The 23,979-nt window shown below is 42.3% G+C and overlaps 1 protein-coding gene across 6 annotated transcripts in view; it reads right to left on the bottom strand.

The window, feature by feature from the left end:
* Positions 1-20,215, bottom strand: part of schip1 (schwannomin interacting protein 1) — a 49,831-nt gene extending 29,616 nt beyond the window's left edge. Inside the window, exons 1-2 of one of the 6 annotated variants that reach the window (XM_007888432.2) lie at positions 20,137-20,215; positions 14,972-15,589 (exon numbers count right to left, since the gene is read on the bottom strand). In XM_007888432.2, the coding sequence (XP_007886623.1) occupies positions 14,972-15,589; positions 20,137-20,142 (624 nt within the window). In that variant the 5' untranslated portion in view covers positions 20,143-20,215. The other 5 variants (XM_007888465.2, XM_007888441.2, XM_007888448.2 and 2 more) reach the window with 5 other exon arrangements.
* Between the last annotated feature and the right edge of the window lie 3,764 nt (positions 20,216-23,979).

Raw genomic sequence — 23,979 nt, 5'->3', positions numbered from 1 at the left:
AATTAATTATAGGCAGTGTCACTAATGGGATGTTTAATGGGTCTTCATAATGTGTTCGGTGTATAGCATAAATTGAAAAGAAAGTTGGTACAGAATAAGCTTAATGGGTTCAAAAAAGTATTTAGTGACGCACAACTCAAGCGCAGCTCGAGGCAAAGCAAGTGCTAATTTGGTTGTGGGTCAATGGTTTATCCTTCAAATAGTCTCCTTAACATTTCTTGAAAGAATAAAAAGATCGGTAATTAAAATTAAATGATCTCACTAGAACGTATTTAATACAAGAGACAATTAGCCTGAATTAAGGGCAAAAGAAATGCCTTGGATGGCTTATCATCATCGTATGCATTCAGTGTGGACATTTCTGTTTCAAAATCATTTCTGGATATCTGTACTGCACGTGTACATATTTATATAGTCACACACGGACACAAAGAGGGAATAAAATCAGTGACGTTTTATATTATGATCAACGTGAAAGAACAAATTTTGAAATGCACAGATTTCACCACATATAAACTACCATCTAATGAGGATTCAGCCTAACCTGCAGCTGATGGAGCTATGAGGGAAAGTGTGACTCCACAACACCAACGACGCTGATAATTTTGAAGCTACTTTTGACATTGACATACATTGGGCTTTCACAATCCACAGACCAGTGCTCAGTGCAAGTGAACTTCAATGCACTTGCAGAGCTCTGCTTAATGGGACTGTGTTGCCGATGACCTTTTTCATATCTACCAGCCTCGAGGTTGGTTAGAATTAAAGCGAACCACAGAATCTTTTGCCATTACAGTTTTACGTTTCACAATTTACTTTCTACAAAAACCAAAGCAACAGAAGGCAAACTCCTTCCTCCCCGTTCTCTCCTAAATTGACAATTAGACACAAAAAGGTTATTGACAGCCCTGTGATGGTAACCAAAGCACGTGACCTTTGCAGCACAACTGGCCCATACGTGTTAACATGCCAACGCATTGCAACCAGGCCTTGGCGCATGTGCCAATGGAAAGGCTTCCCGTCGATGAAGCTTATGTCTTGAACAACATGGGGTTGATTATTCATGGACATACTAAAACTGATTTGCATAGAGCAAGTACTGCAGATGGTGAGATTATCATGATGAAAGAATTTTTTTAGGGCAAATAAGAAGAGGTACTTTTTGTAGACAAATGCAGTTTTGCGATACAGTGGTATAGCCATAAACTGATAATAGATTAAGTCCTTGATGTACACTAAGCGCCTGGTAATGCCTGATAAACCAATTGACAAAGGATTCCAGTTAGTGGATCGCGCACTTCCTTTTCGGTCAGTCATTCACTTTTGCTTTCCTGGATAGTTTCTTAAATGTAGTGGTTCACAAAATAGTAGTTTGCTTATGGTAATTAACGGTAAACTGAAATCATTATTTCATATGCATATATTTAATGATGTCAAATGCAAGGATTATTATTATTATTTAAATCATTGCTTCATGACAAGAGCAATCTATTCCACCCAAACTTGCTTGAGATTATGAAGAGCAAACTCTAATATTTAACAGTTATTTTATCTCAGTGGACATAAGGTCTGTAGTTATCTCAGTGAACATATGAGGAACACATTTTACTCTATACAGTATACAGAATAATCCACTCCAGAACAAAGGAGGAATCTTGTCGCATATTTCTGAGTCAGAATTCACATTCTATGTGATTGTCGTGAATAACCTTTTATCGTAATTATGTACGTATGTTATTGACAAATGTTTTAAGACAGAATACATCATCTTGGAGCAATGTCTGTCTGGCCTGTAAACTTACCCCACCTCACGATTCAAATCCCCTCCCTCTTTTCCTCCCCCTCCATACCCCCACCCCAGTAAAACATTTTTTTACAATAAAATACAACTTTGGCGCAGGCAATCACCTCTGACCTGCATACAAGCCTGCAATAGTTCGACTTTCAATTACTGTTTAAATACTGCTTATACTGCTGCGTTTTCACTGTGGCAAACACTGTCTGGTATAAAAGGCCAAGCAGAATACACAATGCAGCAACCTGCTGCTGTACAGCAAGCGAGCTAAATACAGACGTCAAGTACACCTTCCCCACCATCCAGCCACAATATCGTTCCTTACCTGATAAGCACAGTTCTCCTGATGTACCATCTCAGAGCATTGTATGGAATGCCGACACCGATGGCTAAATGGACTGAAGCTACCGTACGCAGTTCAGGTCTCTCACAGCACCGGGGGAGAAAGCGCCGGGATGCTGGTGTCAGACAAAAATGGATGCTTCTGCTGCAGTCTAACCTGCGTAATGGCTCAAGCTCTCGGCTGTTGTGAGGAATGGAGCAGATCACAGCAATTCTCCTGAGGGAGCCACCAGCATCTATTTGGGAAGGCTATGGGAGGGGGTGGGGGGGGGGGAAGGGCGAGTCAATCATCGCAAACACAATCAGCCAATTATATTGTCTGCGCACACACAGAAACAGAGCTGTTTTCGAGGCGGGTGTGACCTTCTGGTGGCTTATGAAAGGAGCTTGCTGATGTGGAAAAATTCTTGTGCCCATCAAATGGAAGAAGACAAAAGGCAAATCAATAGTATAATTGAGCAAATTTAGACCTCGGGCACGGATCCTGCACTTACTACTGTAATGCAACTGAAACGTATCAGAACTAGTAACCGGATTTATTGGCCTTTATGTTCATTGAAAACGTTTAAAATGTACGTACAGTATTATAAAAGTAGAACACTGATACTGAATTTCTGCTTCAAAGCTCCCATGGGATGATTCAGTTCAGAACACTGCAGGAAGGTTTTTAAACCGGCAGGTTTCGATCCACGTGCTGCATTTCTACGCCCTCCCATTTAATTGGAAATAAAAATGCTGTTTGCAAAAGCAAAATGATCTGATTCTGAAATATTTAGGCTGTAAAATTGTACAGTGCAAAGTCGGATCGACTGCAAGTACAGGACTCGGGCCCCGTGAGCCTATCAACCCAATTCTCCCCCAGCTTCATCAGCTCCCCATCTCCCAGCAGATCGAGTTCAAAACTCTCTTGATTCGAGAGCTTTAAATCCCTCCACGGTCTCCTCCCGCTCGACCTCAGTGAAATCCTTCGACCTTACTGACCTGGCCATTCCCTTTGCTCAGCGAGCATCACCGGCCAGCTACGTGTATCCTATCCTGTCCACCTCATCATAGGTGGGTGGGTTTTCCGCCCCCGCGCTCTGGAAATCCATCCCAGAGTACCCTCACATCTCATCCCAGCTTCCCGTTCAAAGGCCATGAAAAGCAGTAGAAAACGAGATCACTGCTAAATCTTATCAGATTTTTTAAAATTCATAACCAATACTTGGAGATTAGATCTCAGTTTTTTTATTGTACCCATGACTGCGACTATACAGTAATAGCCACTCAGTGCGATTATTATTTTTAATGTTGAGAGGCCTTAAACAAGCTCCCAGGCCATTCTGATATATATAACTCTCTCATTTGAGCAGAGAGAGTTATTCTGGGATGCACTTATATTAATAATAATCCTTGCATTTGATATAGCAGCTTATCACGTGTTCTAGACGTCTCAAAGCGCTTCACAGAATATACTGCAAAATGAATTGACTGTATATATTCTGTTGGTTCTCCCTTCAGCATTCTCTTCCTAACATCTTCACTTGAGTTTGAAAACAGTCTCTATGACGCTCAAATCTTCGAGGAAGTCTGTTGTTTTTCATGGATCTCCTATAGCTTTCTTAAAGTAACTAAATTTTCTGCATTTTGTGGAGGTGGTTGAGAGTGAGAAGAAAATTTGAAAGTACGGTGAACTCATGATAACTCGTCAGTCCAAGGGAAAAAGTCTCAGCGACGGGTTATCCGGAGTGGCGAGTTACGGATATGTATAAATACATAAATAAATGGTGCCAGGAAATTGACAGTGTGATGACTTAAGTGGCAGTGACAACAACAACAACAACAAGATTCCATTTATAGAGCGCCTTTCACGTCAGGAGGACGTCCCAAGGCGCTGCACAGTTGGGTCATGACCCGAGTAGGGGGGAAATGGTCAGGATGAGGGGAGGGAGCGAGGAGGGGGGAAATGGTCAGGGTGAGGGGAGGGATGGGAGGGAGCGAGAAGGGGGAAGAGAGTCGAGAGGGGAGCTGAAGGCTCGGTCAAAGAGAAAGGTTTTGAGACCGGCCTTGAAGGAGGAGAGGGAGGAGGCGGCGAAGGCACTGGGGGATAGAATTCCAGAGCCTCGGGGCTGAGAGGCTGAAGGCCCGACCACCGATGTTAGGGCGATTGGGGCGGGGGACGTGGAGCAGACCGGAGCCGGAGGAACGGAGGGTACGGGCAGGTAGGTAGGGGGATAGTAGGTTGGAGAGGTAGGAGGGAGCGAGGCCGTGAATGGCCTTGTAGGTGAGGATGAGGATCTTGAAATCAATCCTCTGGGGGATGGGGAGCCAGTGGAGGCGAGTGAGGGTGGGAGTGATGTGGTACCGAAGCCTGGTGCGGGACAGTACACGAGCTGCAGAGTTCTGGATGAATGGATGACAAGGTGAGTCAGGGTCGAGTTATCAGGGTTTTCTGTACTCTACTTTTGATTGGGACTTAATGATGACCAGAATCCTGCTTCCCCTCTTGTGTTAGATTCACATCAACGGAATTTTTCAACAGAAAGACACCCTCATGTATAGAACTGAATCCGTAAGAACAACCATTTTCTCGGTCAGGATTTCTGTTAAATCCTTTCTACTCAAATGTGCAACGTGAGTGTTTGTGTAGGAGCAAATTCAGCTCCCAGACTTTATGCGTAATACTTTATGGAGAGATCTGACCTTTCAGAACGCTTTCATTGATTTGGCTTATTGGGTCACCTTCCCGGGACACTGCCGTGCAATCATGGCTGTTATAAAAAAACCTTGATATATTTAAGCTTTGAACTCCATCGAAACCAGATTGCGAAATCTATCTTGTCCTGGAATTATAAGCTGGTAGCATTCCTGGCACCCGTTGTCTGCAGATTGCAGCATACTCACAAACCCAAAGTGCCATACGCTAAACTCGCTGCAGGTCGGAAAGGTCAAATTAGTCTAGATAGCGTAATGCCAATATGACTCAGGCTGCTGAATCTACAGCTGACGTGATCAACTTCTGAGGTGCACACAGAGTGACTGATCTGCAGCTTCACCCTTACGCCACTGGCAATGCATTCCTGAAACAGAACTAATCAAAGTCTCAGACAAAGCAGACAAAATCCTGGCGCCCAACGAAGTTCAATCCCTAAAGCCTCTTAAAATTGACTGCTCTACCTGGGAACATGTTCAGTCAGCTCTCAGGTGAGGCACCAGTAAGAAGTGCTGAACCACAGCGAACAACAACAACAATTTTCATAGCGCCTTTCACATCGGGAGGACATCCCAACGTGCTGGGAAGAGTGACCTCGTGACTCCAATTGATCTGTCCCAACCGTCTGTCAACAGATTCTTGTTTGGGTTGATACTTGTATAATGATAAAGCTTCGTACTGAACCTGAAATAAATTTATACAACTGCCCGAAAGGCGAAAGGATAGACAGTTCCATGCTTATTCCAAGTACTGTAACATCCTGCCAGTTGAGGTCAATTCCCTTGCCTGAGGGGTCAATTTTCTGACCTGCAAATCCTCAGATCAAATCACAGAGAACTGAGTAGTTGCACACTAAGGTTGTTCAAAATAAACCCTTGAAGGTTACAATTGCAAATGATTTCAATATGTAATCCAACTAACTCTACCATTAGATACATTCTACCCCCCCACACCCTCCCCAGCCAATAGCCTCTGACAATCGCAACTCTCAGTCCGCAGCGAGACTGGAAAAACTCAATACCGAAATACATCTGCAGTCAAAGCACTCAGCTCCTGTAATGGATTAAATCTAGACCATTACATGCGTGCTCTGGGTTTTACTATCACAATCTGCCGGTTGGCCCCGAGATCATGCAGACACTCTGTGAAAGTAGCTTTTATAACTGTGCAGCCTATTTCTTGATGCGCGATCACCACCGGAACCAAATGCAAGCAGCTGGCGTTTAACAAAAGCAAATAGCGCCTCTGAATCCCGAGAACAAAAATGCTTTTCAATAACGCTGTGAGGCTGCAGCAGAAATTAAAATTCAGCACGCTTGGTAGAGGCTGACAATTAGTGGAATCATTTGGTTACAGTCATCCTGGAGGCAACGATATTACAGTACGTGGCACCGATTTTCAATTAAAGTGTTAAAGACTCAAAACATTTTTTAGGGTTTGTTTCCATTTCACTCGGTTATGCGTCAGAATTGCTGACTATTCCAGCGATTTAATTTCCAATAAAATAACGTACAACAGCAACTTGCATTTATATAGCGCCTTTCACATCGGATGGCGTCTCAGAGTTCTTAATATAGGATATTGCATTCATGTTTACCTGGTGTGGTGATCCACTGAAAACCACAAATAATATATTTTTTAAAATGCTTATAAGAACATGGCTGCAGCACTAGCTATCATTGTGAATGTGAACCATCTCAGACATTTGGAGGCTCAGCAGTGGATCACAGCTGGCTCGCAACACTCAGGCTTCATGATCAACCTGTCATTTGAATGGGGTCCCCTTAACTCAATTAGAATTTCATCAGTGACTTGCAGAGCTGCTGGGATTAAGTGTCACAGGGTAGATGTTTCGCTGACTGAAAATAATTCTGATTTGCCAGTCTCGCTCCCTCCAAAAATCACTAGAATCCTTACTCTAGAAAAGCTCACTGTCAAGTGCGCAGTAACTGAATAGTGATATATCTGTCGATCTGAGTTGTTTGTTTAAATAAAACTTGGAAGGAGGAAAACACGCTTTACTGACATCTCAAACAATGCACAGCCACTGTGTACTGGATGTATTCTCATGAATGAAACACTGATCCAGTTTGCAGATCAGTGAGGTTCTGGCACCACCATGTACAGTAGAACAGCTACATTCAGACTATGGAGCGACAGAGCAACTCAGTTCACGTGTGACCTTCAATAGCAGTGACCGAGAGGAATTATTAGCCTCAGGGCAGTTTCAAATCTTGCCGGAGTGATGGAGAAGGATACATCACTCAGATGCACTATCCAGCTCTTAGATTTCTCAAACCGTTTAGGAGCAGTGGATAACTCAGTCTATCTGTATACTGGATGATGAAGGGAACCAGAGGGCATTACTTCAAGCACTGTCTAGAAGCTAGCAGTAACATGGTATTTCGGCCATATGAAAACACAATTTTAGAGACCAGCTTCAAATATCACAGAATTTAGACTAAAATAGAGCATTAATAGCTAAAATCAGCTAAGTCACCCTACTGAGTTACATGTGAGCGCAATCTGCAGTGCAGGCGCAGAAGTACTTTGGATGAATTTTTAATGACTCACTAAAAGCTTTCTAAAGTTACTGCTCAAATTCTCATGGGCTAAAGGTAAAGAGGTTTTCCTTCAATGCAATCACTTGATCAGAAAAAAAAATCATCAGATTTTTACCTAATTCATTTATCCCATGACATTCTTTCGCACACTCCAAACCCACAGATTTTCTATAAGAGACAGATTCAGAATGCTCTGAAATATTATGTTAATAGAGTAAACTACATGCATCCCTATGGGAATCTAATAGGAATAAGTGAGTAGGGAAAAAGGGAGGGTTGTATATAGACAGAGAAATATTCAGCTCTTTATGTGGTATTTAATGTATATAAACATATTTGCTCAAAACATTTGCATTTTACATTACAGTAGAAGTCCTCACTTTGAAAGATGGGTTGCAGTCTACAGTAACATATCATCAAGTTACATCGAACAACAGCCCATAAATATGGTATTTTTTCAGCACAGTGACGTAGGTTTAAATTGAATTTGGTTTGATATTTATGGGCTGCCTAACCCGAAAACATGTTTGAAACTAGGAATAATTGAAAACTGAACGATTTCATGAAACACCAAAATAAAAATAATCTCTTCAATGATGGGGACAGACTCCTATGTAGTGGGATTATTATGAAATCATAAATAATTCAAAAACTGAGGGTTTGGTTACCGATTAACACTTTCTCTTTACACCCACTGAACTGCTGAAAACTGAAAATCAATTATACGAACTTATGGGCTTTGGTTTCCCATTTTGTCCAGTGGCTGATCCATCTTCAGCAATCTACGAACACGGAATATTATACACAAAAATAGGCCATTTAGTCAGTCCATCACTGTAGTGAAGAGCAAAATCAATTGGCAAGTACACGCCGGTACAATTTCTGGCTTTCACACTGGAGGCATCTTAAAATGGTAAATCCGGACTGAGAAGCCGTAAATTTATTAGGGTAAAAAAATGTGACAATAGAAACAGCCTCAATGCCACCCCAATATTTCAGATCCACGGAAACTCGAAGGGATCCGGTGTGCAAAGTGCTCAGAATATACATTATTCATCCAGTTATGAATGATACTTTCAGTGCTGAAAGGGATGTTGCCTCACCAAAGGGAATTAATTCCCTACAGCAAGCCATGTAAAACCTGAGACGTGTGCGATGTGAATCCCAAACACCTGGCACGTACTAACTAAAGTGTTTGACCTCGTATTCAAAACAATGAATTAAGTCCCTACTGTCCCAGGCACTTCTGGATTAGAAAGATTGTAACCGAGTTACCATAATATTGCGTTTCCAGTGCCAAAACACAAATATTATGGTGACGGGGTTACAATATCTCTAATCCAAAAGGTTCCAGTTGGTGTCATGTCACAGTTTCAGGTCATGAAAAAAACCTCAAAGAACACAGTGTTGCAGATGTAGAAAATCGTCACTGCGTCATCACCATTCTGAAACGTGTAAGCATTTATTTTTTGAAATACAAGGTTATTTTATGCGGGTGAAAGATGCATAAAAATAGGCGTAAAGGCACTGTCCGAGAGATAGTTTTTTGTAAGCGATTTTAAAAACGGAGGCGAGGAGGCAATGTGAAGGGATTTGGGAAAAGCATCTCAGAGAACAGGGGTATAGTGACTGAAAGCATTGAACTTTTAAGTGACATTATAGGTCCATAATGCAGATTAATTAACCCAACATACACATTGCTGTAATCAGAGAAATTTACAGCACAGAAGGAGGCCGTTCGGCCCATTGAGCCGGCACCATCTCTCAGAGAAAGTGTTTATTTACTACTTACCAACTGTCTTGATAAGAGTGTCCTTTGAGGAGATCCCATTTCAACATTTTCATGTTTTACAGGGGAATAAAGCTTCTCAGTCATTAACCTGACTTTTACAATAATATGGTTCCAGTTAGCACCACATCACATTTTAAGCGCCGCTTATTTTCCTGATGTTCAGATTATCCACGTACTACGTTGACCATCCACAATCACGGTAAACCTTCTGTCTTATTGCAAACGGTTAGGAAAATGCTTTATTAAGAAAAAGATTAATCCTACATTGTGGGCGTTAACTTACAACCAGAAACCTCCTAATAAGCATCATGGTGAACCTATCAACATGCCTATATAGGCGACTGCATACAGTAATTTGATTTTAATAGCTCTTCATTATTGCACTCTGCTAAGATTACCACGTTGACCTTTGAAACAGACATCTCACCAGGGCAAAGTATCACATAGATAGCACTTTCCAACTGTGAGGCCAAAGTACGGGGATCAGGAAAGTATCATTGCAAAAGTACCAGCGTTCAGGTACGAATTATGGTCATAATAAAAAAATTATGCAATCAGAGGATATTGCTTACATATGAAAAGCTGACGTGGAACTAACTAATGCAATCTTTTCACTTGCCAAAAGAAAATAATAGTAGTTCACGTGGGCTCTTATGCAAACAAAATAACGAAAAAGTAAAGATATGGATGTGGGGGAAATGCTAATTTTTCGCTTGGAGAATGGTGACATTTAGCTTTGAAAGACAGACGGCTAGACAACAAACCCACTCACCTCTAATGGAGACAGACCATTTAGTTCTTGCTAATTCTGTAACACCGTTGACTGTCGATTAATAACAATAAAGGGGCGGATTAAATTGTAAAACAAGTCAGTTTTGAGAAAAGGCCATTCAGACCAAAGGAGACACTTCATTTCACAGGGATTCCCAAGAGTAAAATAACAACTAGTTTTGGGCAAATTGCCCGGGTTAGGAAGAGGGAGCAAAGAGTCCTTCGCTGCGTGCTTGTAAGCCCACCATCATGTGGACTGGCAGCCGGGACTGCAAAGTTAACTGAAGATGTGCTATTTCACTGCAACATTAGACTGGGCATGTAGAATGATTCTGATAAAAAAATTTATAGTCACTAATTTTCCATTCTTTATATGGGGTGATTAAAACGTCTCGATACCATTACAATGTTTAATAAGTCTTAAAGAAATTATGATTTTTTTGAAAAAAAGATAACAGGGTAGATATCAAGACTTTTTGGTCACCCTGTATAGCGAACATAAAATGCAACAGGAAGCCTGGCATTTATCGATGAAAAAAATATGTTATCGGTACTGCCAATTCATGGAAAAAACATCAAGAAGTAAATCTACATTCACCTACGATGTGAGGTTTGAAGGCAGCAGAATTCTTTTAATGTTTAGCTTCCCCTTCAGAATGCGAGAAATAATTCAAACCATTCTGTAATTTTGCGCCATAAAGATATGAACCCTTGCATTCATATAGTGCCTTATCACATCTTCGAGACGTCTCAAAGCACTTCACAGAATATATCCCAATGATTAGATGATTTTCACACGCAGAACAAATTCAGAACAACAACAAAATTACATTTGTAAAGGGCCTTTCATGTTAGGAGGACGTCCCAAGGCGCTGGACAATCAGTTTTTCAGACCTGAGCTGGGGGGCGGGATTGGGGAGGATGGAGGGCAGGTGGGGAAGGAGGGTGAACAAAGGCACGGTCGAAGAGGACGGTCTTGAAATGAGTCTTGAAGTAAGCAAGGGGTGGAGGGACTATGGGATGGAGTTCCAGAGGGTGGGGACAGAGTGGCTGAAGGTCGCCCGCCAATGGTGGGAACGCGAGGTGGGGGACATGAAGCAGGCCGGAGCCCGCTGAGCGGAGGGAGCCAGCAGGATGTTAGGGGGTTAGGGGGTGGCAGAGGTCGGGTGGGGGAGCAAGACCATGGAGGGCTTTGACGGTGAGGACCTGTATCTTGAACTGTATCCTGTGTGTGACGGGAAGTCAGTGGAGTTGGGCGAGGGTGGGGGTGATAGGCTCATAGAGCCTGGTGTTGGAGAGGACACGGGCTGCAGAGTTAGTTCTGGACGATCTGCAGCCTGTGGAGGGAGGAGTTGGGGAGGCCGACAAGCAGTGAGTTTGCATAGTCGATCCTGGACGTAATGAATGCATGGATGAAGGTCTCGGCGGACTGCGGTGTGAGACAGTGACGGAGCCTGGCGATGTTGCAGAGGCGGGGGGGAGGCAGAGCGGGTCATGGCACGGATGTGGGGTAGAAAAGATAGTTGAGAGTCAAAACAAAATGTTATAGTCACAAAGTAGCTTAATTTCAATTATCTAAAACTTCTACAACTATCCGTTCAATTTGGCAGTGTGGGAACTTGGAATTGCTTCAGTAGAACAGCACACAATGAGCCCGAAATCCAATCAATGTCAGGACAAACACTGAATTTGCCCAATATCTACTTAACGGCATAAGCGGATTAATCACTATGCTCCGAAGGAACATGGGCTGCTCACACTCAGCAGTTTTGTTATCTCCAGATCAAAATATCAGGTGCATGGACAGAAGAAGTACATTGGCGGTGCAATCAGAATACAGCACCACCACGTGTGGTGATTGTTGAATGCTCAGACTACTGAGCTCAAGGAATGGTGTAAACTCATGCTCGCCAAGCCAAGGCATCTTTTTCAGGTATTCTCGCTTTAAAAGAAAGTCACTCGTTTTCCTTTCTTGCATCGCTAACAGTTACGATTTTAAACGCAGAAAATACTTCACTTTCAAGCACAAGCTGCCTTTTGGAAGGATGTTTTAAAGGGTAAAGGTAAAACAAAATCATTGTGCAAGCAAAGGCAGACCTTCATAACAGTGTGAAAGCCACAATGAATACCCCTTCATATTGGTATATGGCAGGAGCTCCCAGAGTCTTACAATAAAAGGCATCCCAGTTCTAACATAGAAGTCATGTTGTAAGTAATGTGGAAAATGCTGAATTCCAGTACATCAGGTCTCCAATGAGGTCACCTCCTGTGCTCTGCACATGTACACTGTTAATGCATATCCAGGGAAGAATATTTAGGCCTCCTTAACCTAACTCCTTAAGGAAAAACTAAATCAACTTCAATACAACACTGTTGGTACAAACACTGCAATGTGCCTGCTGCTAACGCTGCAGGTAATGTATTAATCCACTATTATTACAGCGTCTCATTAAAGATATCAAACACTACTAACTCCTTCGCTAATCCAGTTAGGAAAGATGTAAAACGGACGGGTTCAAAACATTCCATTTCATAACGCAATGGAAGAAAAATATTTTAAAAACATTCAATGTTACCCACTTTGCCTGAAACACACTTGAAAGGGTTGCAAACGTGTGGCGTTCACCTACAAAAATTACTGGCATTGCATTTGGAATTTCAGCAGCTCAGACAGATAGCACGACCGATAAAATGTGAATAGTGCCCCCTGCAGTTAGATATCCTACACAACCTCCAAACTCAAGGATTAAAAAATAAATTTCTATAACCTTTTGAGCACTGAATATCTCTGGTAAAAGCTGCATGACATTTCCACTGAAACATTCAGGACTAATCCGCGGAAGATGGAATGAGCAATATTCTACAATGCAGGAATCCAACAACCACATCAACAGCACTGCTTGAAATTAATTGTGACACTTTTGTTATTCCCCATATCTCCAAGGCGAGTAACCATTTATTATTCTGACAAGAATAAATAATGATCTTGGGCAGAAGGTTAAATAGAATGATATTTTTGGTCAAGTAGGATGATATTCCATGTAACCAGATATTTTTCCAGTACTTTTTAAATCAGGGGACAAGATAAAAGAGTGTTTTTTTTTAAATTAAGGAACTCACTCTTGTTTATTTTCACTCACAATCTCCAAGTACAAGCACCCTTTACAAGAGGGTGGATTGACAGCCTGTTACCAGCACAGCTGGTCAGCCACTGACGAGAAGAAACAAATGTGACCTGGGATGACTCTGACACATGTAGCTTAGTGGTTAGAGCACTTGCCTCACAAGTGAGAGGACCTGGGTTTGATTCCAGGGCAGGGCGAAACAGTGGGCAAGTTCCTTACTCCACACGCCTCTGTTTACCTGGCAGTAATTAGGAACTCGGTTGTTAGTCGATTCATGGATCGTTTTTCCGGGGGTAATAATCCCTTCAAAAAAATAATAATTTGGTCACTTAGTCCATGTCTGTTTGTGGGACACTGCTGTGCGCAATTGGTTGCCGCCTTTCGCCCATAAAATATACAGTCAATTCTCTTTACAGTATATTCTGTGAAGCGTATGAGATGTCTCATACATGTGATGGGGCGCTATATCAAATGCAAGGGTTATTATTATTTCGTTATTTTTTTCAAATCAATAATAATTATTACAGGGATGCTTTGTTGCACGCCTTAATCCACATCTGTTTCAAAAGCACACTCTAAAGACAAAACTGAAAAGAAGTCATTTTTCAAACCGCACATGTAATGGTTCAGCTCCTTGCCACATCCATCTCCCCCTACCCTCCAGTACTGCTGTGGCTATGACAATAATCTCTCATCTTCAAACATGTATAGGAGAATTTATAACATTGCATCAATGCCGTTTTTTGCAGTTCCAGCAACCCAACCGAATGATATGCATCAGTTGAGCCAGTCTATTTACAACTTCAATGGTCAGTCAACAGTGAGGAGTCACAGTAAACAGAAAGGTATCTTGCCTACTGACAGATCAAACTAGGGGCAACATCAATGATCATGGAGAAACCTGGGACTTGATCCATCTGCCAAGCCAGCTAAACAAGTGTACATTGGAGCCAAAGTCAAAGGCAGGAAAAACATTTCAACTTGTAGTACATTTGCCAATTCCGAATATGGAAGGATAAACTAATCTTAATGTTTCACAGTGCACGGATTTCACAAAGCTCTTATTACTAGAGTGAATGGCTTAGTGGAGAGGGGGAGAAAAAAATGCTTCAACAATTAGGTTTTCAATTTCAAAGAGTTGCTATTCTTTTATCTTGTTTCAGTGAAGGTAGAATAGACAGGTTACGCCTGAAGCTAGAGTCTGAAAATCAAAAACAAAACAAACCGTAACATATCTGCTTTGTACTTCTGTCAGGAGCAGAATCAGTGAACCCGAATGAGGATAGCGGCTTCCATGACATCATTGTTCCTTCAGGAACCATCCACAGATGCTCAAAATCAACACAGGCAACTGTTTCCCCACTGAAGCACAGCAGAGATTCGCGACTTGGGAGTGTCGCATTAAACCACTTCCTCACTGAAAGTCTGAAAAATATCCACTGCCTCTTAGAAATAAAAACACAATTGGAAACACTGAAATCTGAACCGAACACCTGAAAATGTTGCAAGTCAACAGAAAAGGAAGACGTTAGGAAGAATTTAACACTTACAGATTGTGAGATGTTTTAGGAGTAAAATAAAGACCGATGAGACAACAGCAAGATGGAATGAAATTCCGATTTGTTTCGCCCACAGAATACACAGTCAATTCACTTTACAGTGTGTTCTGTGAAGAACTTTGAAACGCCTCGAAGATGTGATAAAGCACTGTATCAAATGCAAGGATTATTATATATAAATGCTGCACAACAGCATCACTCCTATCAGACCCTCAAATGCTGCATTAAACAATGATTGTCCGGTAATAAATAGAATATCAATTCAGAAGTGTTTTTAGATAACATTTTTTCAAAAAAAAAGAACAGTAAGCGCAATAGAATTGGGACTTACTGATGTGAAGTTGTTTTTTGCTTGGCTCTGGTTTTGGTTTTGTGCTTGTTGCTCCTGAAACTGTAAACCTGCGAGATGCTTCTCCAGAGCTGCCCAGTCCATGGTGGGCAGCTGAGGTTCCTCTGGTACAAACGTTCCCAAACTCTCCAATGGGATTTTGGCCACACCACCACCACCACCACCACCAACACCAACACCACCACCTCCACCAGTTATTTGCAGTGCCTTCTGTGGCTTTGGAAGGGTCTTATTTCCCTTTATGCTTCCTCTACTTGGCACTACATTGCCATTCTGCTTAAGTTCTTCAGTCACAGTGTCAGGAGGCGCCGTGGGGATAATTTTAACCTCTTGAATCTCCTCGGCTAGACTCCGACTGTTCATAGTTTTGACATAGCCATTGTTCTCAGAGTAGTCGCCATACTCGCTCTCCCATTCTTCGATCACCTTCTTTTTATACTCCTGATAATCCTCGTCTTCCTCATAGTCCCCCAGTGTAGACAGGTCCAGACTTGGAGAGGATTTGTACTCGGAACATGGCGTCACTTTGTTGGAATTTGATTCTGAACTTGCCCGGCTACAAGAGTCACTTCCCAAATCCATACCATCCTCCCTGTAATCCTGCAGAGGAAAAGCAGAACAATCAAAAAGCCAGTCGCGTTTGGTTACTTTGACATAACGTTCGACAAAACACGATTTCCCGTTTCCTATTGAAGCCAGCTTTCTCATGAAAGCATGTTCAGTCTCTGGGAAACATTCAGAAACAATATATCCTTTTGTTCAAAAAATATCTGGTTAGACACAGAATATTTTGTACTTTCAAATTTCAAAGCAACCAACATAGAGAGTTGTTTTCAAAAGTAAAATGTGCCTTGTGCTTTCAATGTCAATGATTCACAAGTGTAGCTGATTCACTAAGTACCCCAAAATAGTTTACTTTTCAATGTAAACGTTGTACATAACAAACATTCAAAGATTCGCAAATAATCAAACTCATCAGCCAAGGTTTCAACTTTTTTGCCCTGCTCAAGAATCCCTTTGAGTCTAAAGCATTAAGCCAACCGCAGAAACACAACACAGAATTATTTCCCTTACTCTCTTCCCGGCACCGTTGATGGTCACACCTTCAGCTCCTCCATCCCTAACCTTTGGAACTCCCAATCTCTGCTCCTCTGACTCACCCTCTCTCCATCTGTCCTTAAATCCTGCCTAAAAATACTAATTCTTTGACCTTGCTTATGATCACCAGAAAGCCAAGTTGTTGTAGATTTAATATACTATCATTTGAAATCTCAGACTGCGCATTTTAGACTCTTTGCTTCTAAGCCTCGAGAGACTGCTCTCCGTGTAATAACAGGTAACCCAAACCCTCAGCCTGGCCAGTTACGCTCCAAGCTATTTTTATATTAGAATTGTGAACAAATCTGTCCAACAGTAAACACTGGTTCATTGTCAAAAACACTTTACAAACAATACAAATTAAATATTGAAATAGCAAGCGTCTAACAAGACTGTATCTATTGACAAAAACACTGAGGAGTTTACATTTTTACTTCAACTCTCAATTTTATCTGCTCAAAAGCATACCTTAACCGCAGCTATTCCAACAGTTAATGCCTCGGGATTGTTGTAAGCCATCATTCAACAGTGCAGGTCAACAATCAAGGCCGCAATTTATTACTGTTTAACCTGCGACTGTACTTTCAATACTGCAGTAAAAGCCCAAGTGGAATACTGCATTATTTACAGTTACAGTATATTATTTGATCAGTTTTTCCTATTGTTCGATACAAACATTTCTGGCTTTATCCAGCTTTAGGTTAAATGAAAATAAATGCGTCCAAGTTTTCAATCACCTTATTTGCCAATGTTATATACTCGAGGGGTTGGGAGAGTGGGGTGAGTTAGTTCATAGGTATTTTGTATGTCATCAACCGGCTAGACTTTTCTCAACTAAGTTTGAAAGAATGGCATTTGGCCAAAATCAGTGCACTATGGTTGAAAGACTAGCCAAATACTGTTTGAAAGTACTTTACTGGTGACAAAACACATACAGGACTTTTGTAACCAAACTTAGCTCACATTAAACACAAAATAGGATCAGAGGAAGAGAACGGATCACTGTCTAGTTTGTAATCTGCCCCACTGACCACTTTGCCTAAACTGCACTCACTGAAACACTGGAATGCTTTGCCTGAAGGCTTTCTTGCAACGCCCACTAAAATATGCACAAACATACAAATATGTGCTGGGCTAGATTTATTGCAACTTTCAATAGAGAACATAATTCTCTTAATTATTGGTGGTAGGCGATCATTGCACATCAGCTTTTAACAATTTCCAAAAGTAAGAATCAAATAAATGCATCCAAATTCTTGCTGTGAACATCTATCTCTCACAGTTAAAAATCTGTTAACAGAAACCCAGCCGTGCGTGCAAATTGGGAGCTCAATGCAATTGTGGATCGACCCAGAAATCTTTTGAAACACAGTCAGTTTTTCCAAAAAAAATTCAATTTTTTTGTAAAAAAAAATTAAAACCAAGAGTTGGGCGCAGTATGAAATCTTAAACAGTCTCGAACACGGTGGGCCTTTTAGGGCCTAACTTAACACATTGCTTTCTGTGACACAGTGAAGTGTTTCAACCATTGAAACCTTCCTCAGTGCCAGGACACAGAGAGAGAGAGAGAGAGAGAGAATTGCCCACAATCATGAGATCAAACAATTTTGCAAGGTTTGATTATATTTGGAGCTCCTCCAGGATTTTTTTTTAGGTTAAACATCCCCTCACTGCCTCAGCCATTCCCTTTCCTCTTCCTTTTCCTGGGAAATAGGGGAGAGAGAGAGAGAGAGAGAGATGGGGGGAGGCAGAGAATTCCCAACTCTTGCAAGTTTCAGCTCAATTATCTCCACTGCCTATTTCTGTCCTTTAAACAGGTTACACCCACAGCTACAGCTATAGGGAACAAAGGAAAGGCGAGAACAAATAGTTAATGTGTGTGTGTGTGTGTGAATTAAAATAAATCACAGTCTGTGCAAAGAGGAGTGAGTGGATCACCAGTGGCTCCACACACACACACAGACACTCACTCACTCACTAACTCACTCACTAACTCAGCTCCACGAGGTGTTGATGGGTTATTCTCTCTGCAAAGCAAAACTATCCCGACAAATGGTTACCCTCTCAGGGAAAGCTTCACCCAGACAGAGACCAGGTTAAAGCCCCCTCCCCCAGACCAGACCAGATCAGATCAGATCAGTCCTGGCTCCAATCCTCCAGTCAGCAAACCTGAACCTCACCAACCAGGAGACTCAGCTTTCATCTCACTCCCAAGTCCTCTTAAAAGGGAAACGTCTCTGCTGCTAATCCTGCTCACACACACACACTCCACAAACCACCTCTCTCTCTCTCTCTCTGTCTGTCTGTCTGTCTCTCAAACACACCCACACACCCACCCACACACACACCCACCCACACACCCACAAACAGATGCAGTGAAACACCACCTCTTTCGTTGTAGGAGCAAGAAACCCCGGGCAAGTTTCCTTACTCCGCACGCCTGATAATAATCCCTCAAGAAAAAAAACAATAATAAATTGGGTCACTTCAATTCCACGACTGTTTGTGGGGGCTCTGCTGTGCGCAACTGGCTGCCGCGTCTCGCCCGCAAAATATACGGCCAATTCACTTTACGGCATATTCTGTGAAGCGCTTTGAGATGTCTAGAAGACGTGATAATGCACTCGTATCAAATGCAAGGATTGTTATTATTATTAAGAAGGTTCCTTGAACGTTCTCATCCGTTTGATGTCTCACAACACACAAAACACACACCACTCCACACCCCTAACCTCTGTGGGTTTGTCATCTGTGGAGTGAAAATGCACCAGCACAAGGCGACTGCTGGGAGTCAGGGCACATGCATTCTTTTCTTGATTCTTTTCATAATAATAATAATATTCATAAAGCTATATTAAAACAATCTAAGAACAAAACAGCCAGAGGAAACTAGTCCCAGGTGTTTTGCATGTGTGTGTGTGTGTATTTTTTTTTAGCAAAATGCTTCAAAGAATTCTCATTTCTTTTGAAATACAATCAGCAAAAAGAAAGAAATCTGTGGACCCTGTGACCTGAACTGTGACCATCTGGGAAGGAACAACACAAAGGGGAAACCACTGTATAAAGGAAGGGAGGAAGGGGAGGAAAGGGAGGAAAGGAGTGAGGCGAGGGATGGAGAAGACAGGGAGAGAGGAATGTTTCCCTTTTAACTCTCTGGCTTGACGTCAGTTGACAAATATGTGGATGTTATAAGTGTGTTGAAGGAGTCTGTACTGTTAGGGAATGAGTCACACACACACACACACAGCCTTCTCCACCCTCAACCACAGGCTCTCCCACACACTGCCCTGGAGATGGAGAGTGGTCCCCTGGACTGGACAGTCACTGGGGTGGGGAGGGGAGGGGTGGGGAGGGGGAGATTCATTATAGCTCAGACCCCTTCTCCACCCCCATCCCCTTTGCCCAGGTCACAGCTGTTTGGCTTTCAAGGGGGAAAAAAAAAGCTATCCAGACACAAGCAAACGCTATTTAACCAACCAACCATTCATTAAAAGTTATTTTCATGTGTTTTTATTTATTTATTGATGCACATACATCTGCAAAAAAAAACAACAACAACAAAAATAAATATTTACGTGGGAAGAGCTTTTTGCTGACCCTCCCCTCCACACACACACACACACACACAAAATACTGCCATCAAGGGCTCCTGAGCAAATAAAAGGAATCGTACCTTATTTATTTTCAGACATTACCCATCTTTCGCCCAGGGGGGAAAAAAAGTCTATGCAATTTAACAGACTGTAACACATTCAACTGGAATAAAGATAATGGTGATGTTGCTGCCAGGAAATGACTGTTGCAGATAGTGCAATTGCACTGATTTCTTTTTTTTTAAAAAAGGGGGAAAAAAAGAGAAAAGAAAATGCACGAGAGATCATATACGTGAAATGCACAAACCAGAGGAGATTCTGACCACAGCAGAATAAGTAACTGCAGCCAGAAATACACCTCCACAGAATCAGCAAACAATATATATATACAGTATTTTTGCTTTTTTTTAAAAAAAAGTGCCTGCAATAACAAGCCTCTGAAAATAGATTACTCACAGTCATCTTCTGCTGCCAATGATCCCATCAAGACATTGTCTAGAACAAATGGTATATTTTTTTTTGTGGGGGGGGGGTGTGTGTGTATGTATGTGTGTGTGGGGTCTGTGTGTGTGTGTGTATGTATGTGTGTGTGTGTGCTGTTGTGGACGAGCTGTTAATTTTTTTTTAATCTTTCTTCCCTATTGCTGTGAAGCCCATCCTCTTGGAGTCGAGGGTTGAGTTCCAAAATAGACTTAATTCACTTAGCAATGAAACGTCCTCAAACAAATCTCTTGGCAGCTGCGAAGTAAAGCTGAAGCTGCAGTGGATGTGCTCCCAGTAACATGTCAATGAAAACCTCATCCGAATGAATGGACGAAGCTATTATGACTGCAGAATCCTTCCTAACCCCCAAAGCCTGGAGTTTGCAATGTGCAACTGAGAGAGAGAGAGAGAGAGAGGAGGGATTCTCCACTCTTTTTTTAAAAAAAATGAGCCCAACCTTTTTTTTTAACACACTCATCGACCTTGTAGGGAAATGTCTCTTTCTCATCTGAATAATTCATGAAAGTTTTTTTTTTCTGGAGTGTCACTCTCTTTTTCAGCGCCAGTTTTAAATCATTAATAATATGACTGTTGTTGTCCTCCCACTCCCACTCACACACACCCCCAATTCTCTCCCCCAACCTGCAAACTGATGCATAGGAAAAGAAATGCATTTGCTTTTAAAGCAAAGCCACATACCTCGTCCTGCCAATTGTGAGTGTGAGTTGGGAGGTGTTTGCCTGTGAAAGGAATTATCTGATCCACAATATTCCACCTGTTCTGTCACTCTAATTATGATAATAAAAATAATCCTTGGATCCGATACAGCAAAATTGTATGTGTAAAGCGCCTTTCATGTCGGGAGGACGTCCCAAGGCGCTGGGCAGTCAGTGTTTCGGACCCGAGCTGGGGGGGTCGGGATTTGGGAGGGTGGAGGGCAGGGGGGGAACGAGGGTGAACGAAGGCACGGTCGAAGAGGAGGGTCTTGAGATGTGTCATGAAGGTGGCAAGGGAGGGGGCGAGGCGGAGGGACTGCGGGATAGAGTTTCAGAGGGTAGGGGCAGAGTGACAGAAGGCTTGCCCGTCAATGGTTGGGCGGGCGAGGTGGGGGGTGTGAAGCAGGCCGGAGCCCACTGAGTGGAGGGAGCGAACATGGTGGTAGGGAGTTAGGGGGTGGCAGAGGTGGGGGGGGGGAGCAAGACCATGGAGGGCTTTGAAGGTGAGGACCAGGATATTGAACTGTATCCTCTGTGTGACGGGAAGCCGGTGGAGTTGGGTGAGGATGGGGGTGATAGGGTCACAGAGCCTGGTTTTGGAGAGGACACTGGGTGCAGAGTTAGTTCTGGATGATCTGCAGTTTGTGGAGGGAGGAGTTGGAGGCCGACAAGCAGTGAGTTTGCATAGTCGAGCCTGGACGTTATGAATGTGTGCGTGAGGGTTTCGGGGGCCTGAGATGTGAGACAGTGTCGGAGCCGGGAGACGTTGCGGAGGTGGGAAAGGCAGAGCTGTCATGGGATGGATGTGGGGTAGAAAGGATAGTTGAGGGTCAAACCAGACCCCAAGGTTCGGGACTGGCTCAGTTAGGGGGAGTGAACCCCGTGAATGGTGATGCTGTCAGCGCCTGAGCTGAGGAGGCGCTGATGGGAGCCAATCAGGAGCCTCGGTCTTGTTGACGTTCAACTGAAGGAAGTTCGTTCTCATCCAGGACGTGACGTCATCAAGTGACGTCTCAAAGCGCTCCACAGACTATACCGTGAAGTGAATTGACCGTGTATTTTGTGGGCGAAACGCACCTGCCAATTGCGCACAATTCTAATTTTAAACTAGAGCCCGTTAATTCTAGTTGCAGCTTAAAATTCCAATTTCTCGCATCTAAACACAGAAAGTGAGACGATCACTCCATAGAGGTATTTCTGGTTTCAAATCAGTTCTGGAATCCAATTTGGCATATAGCTGTGTGTGTGTGTGTGTATATATACATATATATCTTTCAGATAGCTCAACAACGTTATAAGACGCTCTATCTATCAAATGCAAGGATTATTATTGTGATTCAATATATTTGCTGCAGTGCTGATGTATATGAGTAGAGACCGGTCCTAAACAGAGTCAACCTCAGCTCGGGCTCAGTGGACCTGCTGGATACATTAACGTCACAACCCAGACAGTGAGGGAGAATTAAACAGTTTCCATGGCAACTGCATCCCAAGACTACATACAACTCTACTTTACAGCAGCTTCGATTTGCACCAACACCCCCTTGGGTGCTTTTAGTTTCTTCTTTTTATGACGATGACCCTTATTAATTCAAAAATCAGACGGGAATTAGGACGTCGACGGGAGGCTAATGCATCTTGAAACCCCACTGTTTGCTTATGAATTTACAATTTAAACCTCTAACTCTCTTTTTGTGTGTGAGTGTGAGGAACTCTTAAGTTCCAAGCGTAATGACCCAGTGAAATAAGATCAGTGTTTAACCACATCCGGTCATCCCACCTCATTTCTGTTATAATCTTTACGATCCCAGTTAATCTAGAAATGTTTCTCTATATCGCAGTGGTTTTTGGCTTCAGTTACATTACTGAACCGCCATCTCACAGCAGGGCATTTGAGACTTGTCCACTGGAACCCCGAGTTAGATAATGCTGTGAACACAGCAATATAATAAGAGATTTCTTTTGATGTATCTTTTGAAATAAATCACAAGCAAGAAAGATGAAAGTGTCAGGGAGGATAGGGAGCGACAACATACCACTGATAGGAACTATCAAGAGCCTTGTGTTTGATTCCCAGTGACTTCGTTAGAACAGTGACAGTCAGAATTATGTTTAAAGCCAGATCTATTCAGTTTAAACAGAGCAGTTCCAATTTCAAACTTGGGATCTAACTATCTATATATACAGAGAGAGAAAACTTTCACATGACTAGTGACTGCATATTGACAACATCACAATGTTTAAAATCAAGAGGAATCCAGGTTCATGTAACTTTTGATAGCCACCAACTTGCTTTTTAAATGTAGGAATGAGGCAAAATTTAAGTAATAGTCAATGTCATATACAATTAAATAACAATAATAATAATCCATGCATTTGATGTGACATAAGGCGACATCTGCCTTATCGTATTACCAAGACGTCTCAAAACTCTTCACGGAAAATACTGTAAAGTGAGTTGACAGAATATTTTGTGGGCGAAACACATGTTGTTAATTTATGACCATGAGAACACCAACAGAGTGCCAGGTGCCGTTAATGCTCTTTGAACACTATCTTGCCAAGGATCCATGAAGGTTTTAACACTGCATTAACTTTCACAGCCTCAACTCTGGAGGCATAACAGCATGAAGTTCGGAGCTATGAAGGGGAATGATGCTATCAGATTTTGCAGGATCAAAATCGTGCCGCATGCATAACGTACTCGACAAGGTGCTGCAAACAAATAGAAAACAAACCATTTTAAAAGGCGTTCCTTATCAGAACTACTTTATATGCAGGGTGCATTGATGATGCAGGGCGCATGTGATTAAGCATCACAATACATGATACACATACAGATCAGCCCCAGCTTGATCAGTATCAGTGTTGTGACATGAAGATTTGGTTGGAGCCAGGTGGAGGAAATCAAATGTGAAAGCTCCATCTTAAATTAAAAACCTCTGTTCCGCCCACAAAATACACCAATGCTTTATAAGGGTAATTATGTAGTGCCCACCAACCAGACGATTTGACATATTTTTCTAGCGCTGTTAAGTTTGTTGGGCCATTTATTGACGTGCGATTAAAGAGATGCTAATAATGGCTGCATCACAGAATC

The sequence above is a fragment of the Callorhinchus milii genome, unplaced genomic scaffold, assembly GCF_018977255.1.
Source record: "Callorhinchus milii isolate IMCB2004 unplaced genomic scaffold, IMCB_Cmil_1.0 Scaffold11, whole genome shotgun sequence".
In the NCBI taxonomy this organism is placed as follows: domain Eukaryota; kingdom Metazoa; phylum Chordata; class Chondrichthyes; order Chimaeriformes; family Callorhinchidae; genus Callorhinchus; species Callorhinchus milii.
This window is presented reverse-complemented; position numbering and strand designations above follow the sequence as displayed.